General features: G+C 39.0%; 1 protein-coding gene and 1 pseudogene across 1 annotated transcript in view; one reads left to right on the top strand and one right to left on the bottom strand.

Annotated features, from left to right (window-relative positions):
* Window positions 1–4,538: 4,538 nt before the first annotated feature.
* On the bottom strand, window positions 4,539–5,248 carry LOC141514549 (large ribosomal subunit protein uL6-like; annotated as a pseudogene).
* Window positions 5,249–7,367: 2,119 nt separating this feature from the next.
* BUB1 (BUB1 mitotic checkpoint serine/threonine kinase) overlaps window positions 7,368–14,155 on the top strand; it is a 56,865-nt gene continuing 50,077 nt past the window's right edge. The window contains exons 1-3 of the mRNA XM_074209272.1: window positions 7,368–7,526; window positions 12,910–12,969; window positions 13,214–13,352. Of these exons, the coding sequence (XP_074065373.1) occupies window positions 7,378–7,526; window positions 12,910–12,969; window positions 13,214–13,352 (348 nt within the window). The 5' untranslated portion in view covers window positions 7,368–7,377. The remainder of the gene's footprint in view (window positions 7,527–12,909; window positions 12,970–13,213; window positions 13,353–14,155) is intronic.

The following is a 14,155-nucleotide window of genomic DNA, read 5'->3' as shown; positions in this document are numbered from 1 at the left end:
GAAAGAGAACATAATAAGCACTAAGTCATTTCATTGTGGACAAGAGTTGAATTCAAAGTCAAGAATACCTGAATTCAAGTCCCATGTCTGACATATACTGGCAATATGACCCTGGACAAGTCACATAACCTATAAATATTATTATCTAAGACTATAGAAAAGGCCTAGGCACTTAGGAGTTCCCTATACCAATGAGATCACAAGTCCAGTTCCAGGCCAAATGAAAGGCCTTTAGTTGGCAACTATAAGGGTGGGGAATATAAAATGAATGCATGAGTGAGAAAAACAGGCAACAAAGATAATTCAATCAATATTTCAGGAAAATAAACCAAAGCAAAAATCATTCCACTCAGATTCAGGGCAGAGGATCTGAGTAGAAGCCCTCCTCTGCTATTTTCAACCTTGGTAGCCTTGGGTAAACCACTTCACCTCTTCTGTTCTAATTTTCTATTTAAAAAAAAAGTAAAGAAAGAAAAAAAAGAAAAAGAAAGAGGAAAGGATTAGACTAGCTAGGCTCTAAATCTAAGATCTTCTGATCATGTCCCTGATGTTGCTTAAGGAACCGAGATAGGTCACTTGAGTATGAACTTCCCAGCATATTGCTCTGCTCTGCTCTATAGTGGTCTAACTTGACCCAACTTCAAAAAGTACATTGGGGTAATCAAAGAAACCTCTCCTCTCCTTTGCAGTCTGGGTCAAATTTATACACAATGCATGCATTCAAGTTAATGTAGAGCAATATAAAAAAATTATTCTTAATCATTAAGAAGCTGAATTTTGGTTATGTGATCAATGTTGACAAAGCATTGTCATCTATTATATAACATCTTTAATCAATTGATTATTACTAACACGACTGTGAAGCCAAAGCAGCAATTGTGGACAACAGAAGAAGACAGAGTATCTCTGAGAAGGGTATCATTTTCTCTCCAGTTCTTGAAGTTCGTTTCAGGCAACAGGCAGATATGTATCTTCTAGGCTGATATTTGTCAATCCAAAGTACTCATCATAAAACTGTTCCTCTTAGAAGAAATAGTAAGTCATTGTTTCAGTTAATGATCAAATATGGCAAGAATGTGATGCAATGAAATGACCCAGATTCTAAACAGATCAGCAAGTTGTAGCTTTACTGATGGATTAGGGGTTTAACTCAGAAGGAATAGAGATATTCAGTGAATACAGGTGGAGGCAGCCAGTCAAGTCAGTTATTAAGCATTTAAGTGCTAAGCCCTGGGGTAAAAGACAATCTCTACCCTAAAGAAACTCAAAATCTAATGGGGGGAATCAACAAGCAAGCAAATATGTACAAACAAGCTATATATAGGATAGACAGGAAAAAATTAAAAAAGGAAAGGCACTAGAATAAAGGGTTGAGAAAGTAGATGGGATTTTAGTTTGGACTTGAGGGAAGGCAGGGAAGGCAGGAGAAGAGGTGTGAGAGCATTCCAGAAATAAAAGGCAGCCAGAGAAAATGTCAACAACTGAAAGATGAAGTGTTTTCTTTGTGGAATAACCACTTATCATTGGACTGAAGGAAGCAAGTTTTCATTGGACTGAAAAGTATGTGAGTGACTATAATGTGTAAGAAGACTGAAAAGGGGAGTTTGGAGAGGGAAGAGGTTGTGAAAGCCTTTAAATGACCAATAGATGTTGAATTTGACCCTGGAGATGATAAAAAGCCATTAGAGTCTATAGAGTAGAAGGATAACATGATCAGAACATGATTGGGAAAATTACTTTGGTGACTGAATGGAACATTGCTTGGAGTGGGGAGAAACTTGAGTCAGGCAGACCCAAAAACAGGGTATTAAAATAGTTCAAATCTAAGGTTGATGAGGGTCTGCACCAGAGTGGTAGCATTATCAGAGAAAAGAGGGGTGCATTCAAGAGATGTTGCAAAGGTAAAAACAACAGACCTTGGCAACAGATTAGTTCTGGCCAGTATGGCAGGGTAGGAAGGGTTTAGAGATAAAGATGAAGCTTAAACAGGATGGTGGTGTACTTGACAGTAATATGGAAATCTGGAAGGAGGGAGGTTTTAGGAGGAAAGATAATGAGTTCAGTTGTGGACATGTTGAGTTTAAAAATGTCTACTGAACTTCTAGGATAAGGAAGGATAGGTAGATTTGATAATTATCAATACTGATACAATTTTTAAATCCATGGATGCTGAAGAAATTACCAAGTAGTTTAGAGAGAGAAGAGTGCCCAGGACAGGAAGAGTGCCAAAGGAAACAAGGAAATGCTAAAATGGTTTCATAAAGAGCTATAGGTTCTCTCAGGTCCAAGAAACGCATAAAGAGTATATAAGGATGATTCTTAGTGTATGAGTCTACCCACTTAAATAAAATTCAGAGATTTCTCAAGGTATGAAGAGAAAAGTTTTATTCAATTCCCCCTCCCCACTTTCCCTTAAAAGAAGGAGAGAGAGAGGGGAGAGAGAGAGAGAGAGAGAGAGAGAGAGAGAGAGAGAGAGAGAGAGAGAGAGAAGAGACAGAGAGAGAGACAGAGAGAGAGGAGACAGAGAGAGAGAGAGAGAGAGAGAGAGAGAGAGAGAGAGAGAGAGAGAGAGAGAGAGAGAGAGAGAGAGAGAGAGAGAGAGAGAGAGAGAGAGAGAGAGAGAGAGAGAGAGAGAGAGATACTGGAGCAAGGAATCCAAAATCTATTTATCCTAGTGCAATCCCCCCCACACACATTGACCCACCATCATTAGTGAGGAATGTGGTCTTCACAATCTAGACACGTAAATTAATTTAAAGAAAAAGCATATAATTCAAACAGAGACAGGTTCTCCCCCTCCAGGACAAGGAATGTGGAAACATCTGGACTTCAATCCAGATAAGACAGGGTCTGTGTTCTCTTTACATTTCGGTCAAGGTAACATTAAGTTGCTTGTCAGGGGAGGAGGGGTAGAAGAGACATAACATACAGCTCAATCAGTTCTAATCTATAATACTCTACTGAAGAAATCTCAGACTTTATCCCATTCATTAGGTACTCATTTGGGAGCTCCATCGGTGGTTTATTCCTTCAAGGGCCCTTAATAATCTCCCTGGGAGACCAGTTCCTCATTAGTTCAATAAGGAATTATTCTGAGTATGTTGTTTAACCTTGCCATGTCCTAATTCTACTTTCAGCTCATCATAATTGGGCTTAGACAGTATGACTTTCCTCATTCATCTCTATATTATTTCTGTGTTGCATGTCCCTAGGAGAAGCTTTGTGTGCTGAGCAGGTCTAGGCTGTGAACTTTCAGAAGTCTTGTACAAAAGGGGGGTGAGGGGTTGTACAGAACAAACATTTGCTAAATAATGTACCACACAGAACAGAAAGCATTTAATATATACAGATTTAGTCATTAGATTATATTAGAATATTCTTTTTTTCCAGAGTTGGTTTAAAAATAACCTAGGACAAGATATCCTTACTTAAGAAACTGAACCCTGAAAGTTTGTCAGACTAAGACCAGATACCTTGAATCTTAGACTAGAGATTTTTATACTATATCTTCATTACCTTTTTAACTTGAAATTTTGATTGAATCACTTTGGAGGGGGTATATAAATGAGACTAATTGATATCAGTATAAGAATTCTAGCAGAAAAGGCACCAATTTTTGGATGTCTCCAGGAAATATTCCAGGAATAGGACACATCCTAAACTCTTTAAGAGTAGAATTTTTTTTGTTTTAATTAAACCTTCAAGAATAATCTGCTATAATGGAAAGAATTTGGCAATCAATTGAAAATGAGGACAAACCCAAGTTTAAATTCTGTGGACAAGTCACAACCTTTCTGAACCTCAGTTTCATTTATAAAATGAGGTTAATAATACCTGTAATCACCTAGAGATAAGGGAGAGCTAGGATAGATTTTTTTTCTGGAGTCAGAAAGATTCATCTTCCTGAGTTCACATCTGGTCTCAGACACTAACTAGCTAAGTGACCCTGGATAAGTCATTTAACCCTATTTGCCTCAGTTTCCTCATATGTAAAATGAACTGGAAAAGAAAATGGTGAAACCACTTCAGTATATTTGCCAAGAAAACTCCAAATGGGGTCAAGAGTCAGACATTATTCAGATGCCTGAATAATACCACCATCTATAGAGACAGAATTGTCCAGAAAAAAGAAAAGACCTTCATAAAGTCAAAAATGTTTTATGAATCAGTTATTTACTGTAAGTGGATCTAATATGCTACCTACAATCCCCAGAATCCATGAATCATCACTAAGAAATTCATAAGTAAGAGTTTTCAAACTGTACTTTTTAATGCTATCCTGATTTTATTTGTAACATTCCATATTACAGAATTGGAAAGGACTCTCAGGATTCAAAACCTCAAACCAGTTCAGCGTATAGAGTTTAACAGATCAAAGGCCAACACAGTGTGCCAGAAGTAATAACAAATAATTCATAATATAAATAAAATATAAATACATATATCATAAGTTTTATAGTAAATGTATTTATGACAGATATAAATATTAAGTAGCTGAGCTTTATCCTTTTCCACTACCCACATAGGCTCCTTGCTCCTTTTTCTTTTTTTTTTTGACAAAAAAGTAGTTTTATTTTGACATCTGAATAAGTGTTGATTCCTCAGGACACAGCCTTTGGCATCTTTTCCAACTTATTCATCAGCTTGTTGCACTGTGCCTTTCTCAGAAACATAGATACCATCCAAAAACTTTCTGATATCCTTGTTTTTGACTGTAGTGGCCTGTTGGATCAGGGCAGCTGAGTTTGATACAAGTTCAATATCATTTCCTTCAAGAATCAACTCATCTTTCTGGGCTTGAGAAACTGCACAAGCCACACCTGGTCTCATGTGCACTCCGGATATATTTTTCACCCAAGAAATTTCTGATTTCAACAAGTGAGCCATTCTCTTGAATAACAACAATGACGGGGAAGTGAGCATACACAGACCTCATCTTGTAATGAAAACCCAGAGTAACACCTTTGATCATGTTCTGCACATGACTACAGATTGTGCGTACAGTTGCAAATTCTTTTCAATTTCCCCACCACTTGTCCACCCGGAGCCTTTTTTTCTTCTTTCCAAGGAGACTGAGTTCCACATTGATATGATTGAAATCCCTGCGAAGGATTCCTCTGGGCCCCTTCACAATAACTGTCCGACCCTTCAGAGAAATGTCAACATTTTCTGGAATGTCCACAGTCTGATTGCTTAAAATGGTCTTCATCCTGATGGTGAATGGGCCAAAGAGCTCCTTGCTCCTTTTTCACTCAGCCCTTCTATCATTTGCCTCATTTCCAAAGCTTGAGGGTCCATAACATCCATAATATTACATATTTTTATTTCCCACTCATTAATTTATTGTACAAATCTCATTTATATATTTTAACATGTGAATTTAGGAAGAGTCTGCACAGTTCTTTGCTCTCCCCATTGCTAGGGATCTATACAAGTCTGATTTGAGAATCAAAAGACTTAGGTTTGAACCCTGGTTTCATAAAGTAACAAGTCTCTGGCCCTCAGTTTTCCTTCTTAAAAAAATGAGGGGAGGTGGGGGAGATGTCTAAAGAACAGTCCAAGCTCTAAATCTTATGATAGCTATCTCGAATTTTATTTTTGCTTTTTTAATTTTTATTAAAGATTTATTTTGAGTTTTACATTTTCTCCCTAATCTTACTTCCCTTCCCCCACCCCCCACAGAAGGCAATTTGTCAGTCTTTATATTGTTTCCATGGTATATATTGATCCAAATTGAATGTGATGAGAGAGAAATCATATCCTTAAGGAAGAAACATAAAGTATAAAAGGTAGCAAGATCAAACTAAGATATCAGGTTTTTTTTCTAAATTTAAGGTAATAGTCCTTGTCTTTCTTCAAACTCTACAATTCTTTCTCTAGATACAGATGGTATTCTCCATTGCAGAGAGCCCCAAATTGTCCCTGATTGTTGCACTGATGGAATGAGCAAGTCCATCAAGGTTGATCATCACCCCCATGTTTCTGTTAGGGTGGTACAGTGTCTTTCTGGTTCTGCTCATCTCACTCAGCATCAGTTCATGCAAATCCATCCAGGCTTCCCTGAATTCCCATCCCTCCTGGTTTCTAATAGAACAATAGTGTTCCATGACATACATATACCAGTTTGCTAAGCAATTCCCCAATTGAAGGACATTTACTCGATTTCCAATTCTTTGCCACCACAAACAGGGCTGCTATGAATATTTTTGTACAAGTGATATTTTTTACCCCTTTTCATCTTCTCTTCAGGGTATAGACCCAGTAGTAGTAGTATTGCTGGATCAAAGTGCATGCACGTGTTTTTGCCCTTTGGGCGTAGTTCCAAATTTCTCTTCAGAAAGGTTGGATGAGTTCACAGCTCCATCAACAGTGTAATAATGTCCCAGATTTCCCACATCCCTTCCAATAAATGATCATTATCCGTTCTGGTCATATTGGTCAGTCTGGGAGGTGTGAGGTGGTACCTCAGAGAAGCTTTAATTTTTCATTTCTCTAGCAAGTAATGATTTAGAGGAGTTTTTTCATGACTATGGATTGCTTTGATCTCCTCATCTGTAAATGGCCTTTGCATATCCCTTGACCATTTGTCAATTGGGGAATGGCTTTTTTTTTAAAATATGACTCAGTTCTCTGTATATTTTAGAAATGAGTCCTTCGTCAGAAACATTAGTTGTAAAGATTGTTTCCCAGTTTACTACATTTCTTTAGATCTCGGTTACGGTGGTTTTGTCTGTGCAAAAGCTTTTTAATTTAATGTAATTGAAATCATCTAGTTTGTTTTTAGTGATATTCTCCTTCTCTTCCTTAGTCATAAAGTGCTTCCCTTTCCATAGATCTGACAGGTAAATCTAATTTTATTTTCTATCTGGTATTTCTAGTACCCCCAAATCATCCCGGCAAGATGAAGGCCAGGGGGAAGCCCTTTCATTCTTCCATTCAATTACCATAATTTTGTAGATCATGTAAACTGCAATGCCGAGGGTCAAGGACAAGGACAAGGCCTTTCCCCAGCCCTTCTCTTCTGGCTTCGGCTTCCTCCCTCTAGCACAACCGCTGCCCCCTCCCCCACCCACCCTGGGCCAGGACTGCTGGACGTGGGTCCAGCTGGTGATCTGCAAAGTCTCTAAGCCTCAGTTGTCTTCTCTGTTGGACTAGGTGATGCCCGAAGTCCCTTGCGGCTCTAGTGCGACCTCCTAAAGCCCTAAATCTGAGAAATATGGGAAAGCTTCAACTCCCTACTAGCTTCACCGGGCGGCAAGGGGGGTGGGGGGGAGGCCATACAGGCGCTTCACGCAGGCGCAGTGGGAAGGGAGGAGGGAGGACGCCTTCCAGCAACTGCGCTCCTGATTGGCCGGCTGCAATTTCATGGCTCAGCCAATGAAGGCGTCGCGCCGGGAACGCTCGGCGTTCGGGCTGCGCCTGCGCGGCAGATTTGAATCCGGCTGGTGGGGTCTGTCCCCGCACTTGGTGACTCCGGGTGTGTGTCCGTGCGGGGAGGCCATGGACGACCCAAAACGTGCCTTACTGTGAGTCCCTGGCGGGAGGAGCGGCTGGCGGCGGGGGTCTTAGGTCGACTGATGGGAGGACGCGTGGGTTGGGTCGCCGGGATGAAGCGCTGGAAGCCCCCACTTTACAGATGAAGGGAAGCTTCCGGTCCCGGTAGCTCCTGACAGGCCTCGGGGTTCACCGGGGACCCCGCCCTCTGCTCGCCGCGGGGTCACCGGGCCGGGCCGGACGGAACCTTTGTTTGTGTCGGTATCGGAAGCCCCGCCTTCTCCCCCCCCTCCCGGAGCTGTTGCGACCCCCGCCGGGCTGAGCATCCGGGTCTCCTCGCTTTCTCCCGGGCCGGGCCTGGTTCTGCCTTTGCTAACTCTGACCATAGCGTCGGGGCCGCTCCAAGAGCGCGGACCCTCCAGGGAGCCGGGGCCTCCTAAAGGCCTGTAAGAGGGCAAGCCTTTAAAGATCATTTTAGCCCCACAAGAGTCACCTCTGGCCTTTATAGAGGTTTATTTTTTTAAGAAAGATTTTATTTATTTTGAGTTTTACAACTTTTCCCCCATTCTTGCTTCCCTCCCCCCATCCCCACAGAAGGCATTCTGTTAGTCTTTCCATTGTTTCCATAATTTGCATTGATCTCAGTTGAATGTGTTGAGAGAGAAATCATATATAGAGGTTTAGTTTGTAAAGTGTTGCTTCCTAAATACGCTGGGCTGTCATTAAAACTATGGGGAAAGAGTAGATTTAACATCAGCTTTACCTTTCTTTTCAAAGTTCCTTGAGGGAGAAGCTCCCCCGATCTTGATCCTGGATATTTTCACATTAAAGATTTCATGTTGAAACGTCAATTATTAGTTATTACTACTTGTCTAGGTGCTATGCTAGGCTTTGGGAATACAAGGCAAGTCCTTGCTGTCAAGGAGCTCAGAGACTCTGCTGGGGAGATGACATGCAAGCAGCCCTATACAAACAAATTGGAAATCTACAAAGGGAAAGCGCTAGGACTAAGGAGTCCTGGTAAAAGGTGAGATTTTAACTGGGATTTAAAGGAAGCTTGAGAAACCAGGAGGCAGAGATAAGGATGTCTTCTAGGCCTCTGACAATCAGTGAAAATACCTGGAACCTGGAGATGGAGTGTATAAGGAACAGAATAGCAAAGAGGTTAGTGTCACTGGATCACAGAGTATTTGTGTGGGTATTGTAGACCAATTAAAAGAATTTTAAACACAAAACAGGATTTTATATTTGATTTTGAAGGTATTAGGAACTGGAGTTTACTGAGAATTGGTAAGCATGGTCAACCAAGTGCTTTATAAGTAAGATCACTTTGATGGTAGAGTGGAGGCCAAGAGATTGGAATAGGGACAGAAGTGTCCATTGCAAAAGGCATAAGGTGATGGGATCTATACCAAGAGCGTGGCAGTATCAGGAGAGAAAATATGAAAGAATTAATGGAGTATTAGGGCAGTGTAAGAAATGATGAAAGGGGTGGATTTGGAGAAAACTTCCAAGATGTGTATGAAACCGAGCAGACTATGTTGGGCTAAACTAAGAGAAATAGTTTCTTTAATGACCAACCATGGCAACCAGAGGACTGATTTTGAAGATAGCCCTTTCCATAATTGACAATAAATTTTTAATAATTGATTATTATGTGTCAGCCATTGCCAAACACCAGGAATGCAAGCAATGAAGTACAAACAATATATGTGGCTAAATAGAGATATATAAAATTAGGGGTAATTTCAGAGTAAAAGAACTAGAGTTAAGTAAGATTATTAAAGATTTCTTGCAGAAAAAAGGTAGACTTTAACTTAGCACTTGAAGGAAGTCAGGGAAGCCAGGAAGTGAAGATTTGAAGGGAGAGCATTTCAAGCATTTGGGAAAGCTGATGAAAATACCTGAGTCCAGAGGTGGAATGTCTTCTTCCAGGAACAGCAAAGAGGCCCGGGATCACTGAGTTTACAGGGTATATTGAGAGAGGAGGGGTTTTAAAAGCCAAGAAAGGTAGGAAAGGGCCAAGTCATAAAGAGTTTAAAAGCCAAACAAGATTTTATATTTGATCCTGGAAGCAATAAGAAGCCAATGGAATTTAGTGAATAGAGGAGAGATATGGTCAGAGCTAGGCTAAATTTAGGGGGATCACTTTGACAAGTAGACTAGTGGGGAGTGGGCAGAGTTGAGACAGACCAAACAGTAAGTTATAATAGTTCAAGTGTGAGGAGATAAGGAGCACCTATACCAGGATGGTGTCAGTGACAGAAGTTGTGAAGATGCAGTCAATAGAAGGTGACTACTAATAGACTATAGAGTGGGTAGAGTCAACAATAAGTTAAGTTAACTTAAGTTGGGAGCCTGGGTGAGAACATGGTAGAATTCTCTATTTTCAGTAACAGAGAAATTGAGAAGGTGAAGTTGAGGGGGAAAAATGAATTCAGTTTTAAACACCTTTAATTTAAGATACCTTATGGGACATCAAGTCAGAGAGGTCCAATAAGCAGCTGGAAATGTGGAACTTGTAGGCAAGAGAAGTTTATTGTTTTTCAGTTGTTTTAACTGAGTCCTAATTTTCATGACCCCACTTGGGGTTTTCTTGTCAAAGATACTGAAGTGGTTTGCCATTTCCTTTTCCAGCTCATTTGACAGATGAGGGAACTGGGGCAAACAGATTTAAGTGACTTGCCCAGAATCATTCAACTAGTAAATGTCTGAGGTGGTATTTGAACTTTTGTTTTCCTGACTCTAGGTCTGGGCTCTATCCCTTGGGCCACTAGAAGTTAAGACAATAGACCTGAAAATGATCTGCATAGAGATGATAATTGAATCCGAGAACTGATAAAATCACCAAGCAAAACAGTTGTGTGGGAGAAGACAGAACTTTAAGGGTTAACCACAGTTAGTAGGGAGCATGACATAAATGATGATACAGCAAAGGAGACTGAGAATGAGCAGTCAGACAGGTTGGAGGAAAACCATGAAAGAGTAGTTTTCATGAAAGCATAGTAGGAAGAAAGTATCAAGGAAAAGAGTGTTCTAAGTTTCCCAGAAGAGAAGGATAAGGACTGGGGGAAAAGGCCATTAGGCTTGACAATGGAGAGACCATTGGTAATTTTGGAAAAGGCAATTTCAGTTAAATGATGAAGTTAGAGAAAGATAGTTAAGAGAATGAGAGAAAAGGCAAAAGGCAATTACTGATTTAATTGACCTATTCAAGAAACTTCAAACACAAAAAGAGATGTGATATGATAGGTCAGAGGCATGGACAGAGCAAGTAAAAGTTTAAGAATGAGGGAAGACATTTGCAGAGATTAAAGAATGGTCAGTAGACCAGGAAATATTAAAGAGTGGGGATAATGGAACAATTTATAGTGATAGTGATGCCTAAAAAGAAGGGAAAAAAGTGAAATGTAAAGACTAGGCCTCCTCCAGTTCTAAAATTAATGTTTATTGAGTACCTTCTTTGTAGAGGCTATTGTATGCTAAACTCTGGGATGGGAATACAAAGTTAAGGAAGATGTTTTCCTAATTTTAAGGAATTGGTATTCTAATGGGAGGTGGAAGAGATGCTGCCCTACCCTAGCTTATCCACTCTAGGTCCAGTTCTCCTATTAACTAGCTATTAATGTAAGGTTAGTTTTACTTTTTAATATTAAGTGAATACAAATAACTATAAGATAAAATAACTTGCCAAAAGAGAGGTAATACATGCTTGAGGATTTAGAGTAGTTGTAATAAGGAGAAGGGTATATCTGGGATGGTTTTAAAAAGTTGCTATAGAATTCTCGACTCTCAAAAATAAAGATTTAGACAAGAATTATTGGGGGTGGGATGTTCCCAAGTGAAGGAAGGAAAGGTGACAGAAGAAACTACCAGGTCATTAGAAGAAGCAAAGATGTGGCAGAAGAAAAGCCTTACCAGGTCTTTAAAAAGTAGTTTTGTGATTGCTTTTGTTTTTACATGAGTATTTTGTCAATATAAAGACCCTCTCATACCCTATGCCTTATGATCTCTTTATAAACAGTTAAATAAAGCCAGTCAGCACAGTGACTGTTTAGTAACAAGACCAGTCATGTTAGTTATTCTGCATTCTTGCTCTTTTTAATATTTATTATTTACATTACTGTAGCCATTAAATATAATAGTTCCCCTGGTTCTATTTACTCAGCCTCAGGCAACTACATGGTAACTGTATAGTGTGCTGGGGAAGGATCCTGGGTAGGTCTCTCTGCCTTGGTTTCCTCATTGTAAAGTGGGGAAAATGAACAGCACCTACATCCCAGGATTGTCAGGATCAGATGAGATCAATAGATTTAAAGACTGAGCTATATAAATACTAGCTGTTGTTATGACTATAATTTATCAGATTCCTGCTATTTGTTATCTCTAGTGTAAAAAGCAAAGACTAACCTTTTACTAGCCATGATGTTTTGGGGATTCTTGTTTAGTTACAGGTTGGACACTAGCCCCTCAGATTCGCTCCTGCTCTTTTGCCTCTGGACTTCATTTCCAAATTTCAGTGATACTTTACTTTGTAACAGAGGAAGGAGAACACTTTATGCTGGCTTTCAAGGCTCTCTATAGTTTTGTCTTTAATATCCCTTTCCAAACTTCTCACACTGTTTCCATACCTATAGTCTATTTGAGCTAAACCTAACTACACCTTTTCTCATGTTGCCCTAGTTTTGCCTTTATTCTTTCTTTTCCACATGCTTAAAATAGGTTCTTTTCCCTTCCTCCTATGGAAATCTTTTTTTTAAGGTTTTTGCCAGGCAAACAGGGTTAAGTGGCTTACCCAAGGCCACACAGCTAGGTAATTATTAAGTGTCTGAGGCCAGATTTGAACCCAGGTGCTCCTGACTCCAAAGCCGGTGCTTTATCCACTATGCCACCTAGCCGCCCCTGGAAATCTTTTTTAAGGGTCCAGTATCTTCCATGAAATATTTTCTACTTTCATTGCCATCCCCATCCTCATTTGAAAGTGATTTTTCTTCTTAAATTTCTCATAGTTCTTTAGATTCCTCCTTTGCACATCTCATTTTCCACCTTGGAGTGAATAATTTTAAGAAAGTTTTCCATAGAAGTTGCTGATTGATTGAGATATATCTTAACGTATTTTTCATTTCAAAAGAAAAAAATAGCTATGATATTAGGATGGGGTGGAGGTCAATGGGGACCAAAATCAGAAAAGAGGCATCATTTTGGTTCCTGGAGTAGAAACATGAATTAATTTTAATTTCAAATCAATTCTTTCTCATTAAATACTATATTTAAGTATTTTTAATTAATTGTACTTTGAACTAATTTTTAAGCTTGCATTTCAAGGTACACAGCTAATAAATGTGGCACAAAATCAGGATACACTTTTTTGTTTTCACTAACCCATAGTAATACCCTTTTTTTTTCTTTTTTCAGAATGTTTGAAGCCCATGTTCAAAACTACAGGGGAGATGATCCACTTGATCTGTGGGAAAGGTTAGTATTCAATTTCCTTTAATTTTTTGGGGGGGGGAGAGGTGGTTCAAGACAGTGGGGTTAAGTGACTTAAGGTCACACAGCTTAGGTAATTATTAAGTGTCTGAGTCCGCATTTGAACTCAGGTCCTCCTGACTCCAGGACCAGTCTTTTATCCACTGAGACACCTAGCTGCCCCCTCCTTTAACTTTTAAAAAGAAATAGCCATCAACCTTAAACATTTTTTCAAATACTCTTGTTCCAGATATGTACAGTGGGTAGAAGAGAATTTTGCTCAAAATTCAGAATTTTTGTCAACAGTCTTAGAACGGTTAGTGAAGACATTTTTGGATAAGAAGAGGTACCACAGTGATCCAAGATTCATTAATTGCTGTCTGAAATTTGTGAGTATGTTTTTATAATGTCATTGAAACAAATATATCAAGATATTTAGTCATAGTGCCTAAAATTCCAATTTAATGTTTTAATAAGAGGACTTTTTATCTTGGTCTACAGTCGCTATCTCTCAATTTGCATAGAATAGAGAATATTCATAATTACTGAATAAAATTCACTAAATCAAAGGAAGATTTGTGGGAGAGATGAGAAGTTGGGTTGGAAGAGAAACTGCATTGTAGGTGGAGAAAAGGTATCTGAATAAAAATTTCATTAAGAATATCAGTGAGTTAAAAATATATGACCAAGTTTAGGAAAGATTAGGGATGAATGAGAAAGTGAGATAACATCAAAATCTCCATAATGGTTTAGTTTGTAATATTCTATACCAATAGAGAATATTGTAATTACTGAATAAAATTCATTAAATCAAAGGAAGACATGTAGGAAAGATGAGAAGTTAGATGGGTAGAAAAACTGCATTGTAGGTGGAGGGAAGATATCTGAATATAGATTTCATTAAGAATATCAGTCAATTAAAATATATGACTAAAGTTAGGAAAGATTGGGGGGGGTGTGAATGAGAAGGTGAGATAAGACCAAAATCTCTATAACGGATTAAGTCAGAATATTCTATACTCAAGACCATGGGAAGAAGATGGGCAGAGGGCTTAATAGATTTTTTTGAAATAAAAAAGTAGTATATTGTGAATTGGGCAACTAAAATTAAATCAGTGGCTAAAGGGGCCTATCAAAGGAAACAATTTGAACCTTGATTTTAGAATGGCAAAAGCTAATCAGAGACGTGATC

The sequence above is a fragment of the Macrotis lagotis genome, chromosome 1, assembly GCF_037893015.1.
Source record: "Macrotis lagotis isolate mMagLag1 chromosome 1, bilby.v1.9.chrom.fasta, whole genome shotgun sequence".
Taxonomy (NCBI): domain Eukaryota; kingdom Metazoa; phylum Chordata; class Mammalia; order Peramelemorphia; family Peramelidae; genus Macrotis; species Macrotis lagotis.
This window is presented reverse-complemented; position numbering and strand designations above follow the sequence as displayed.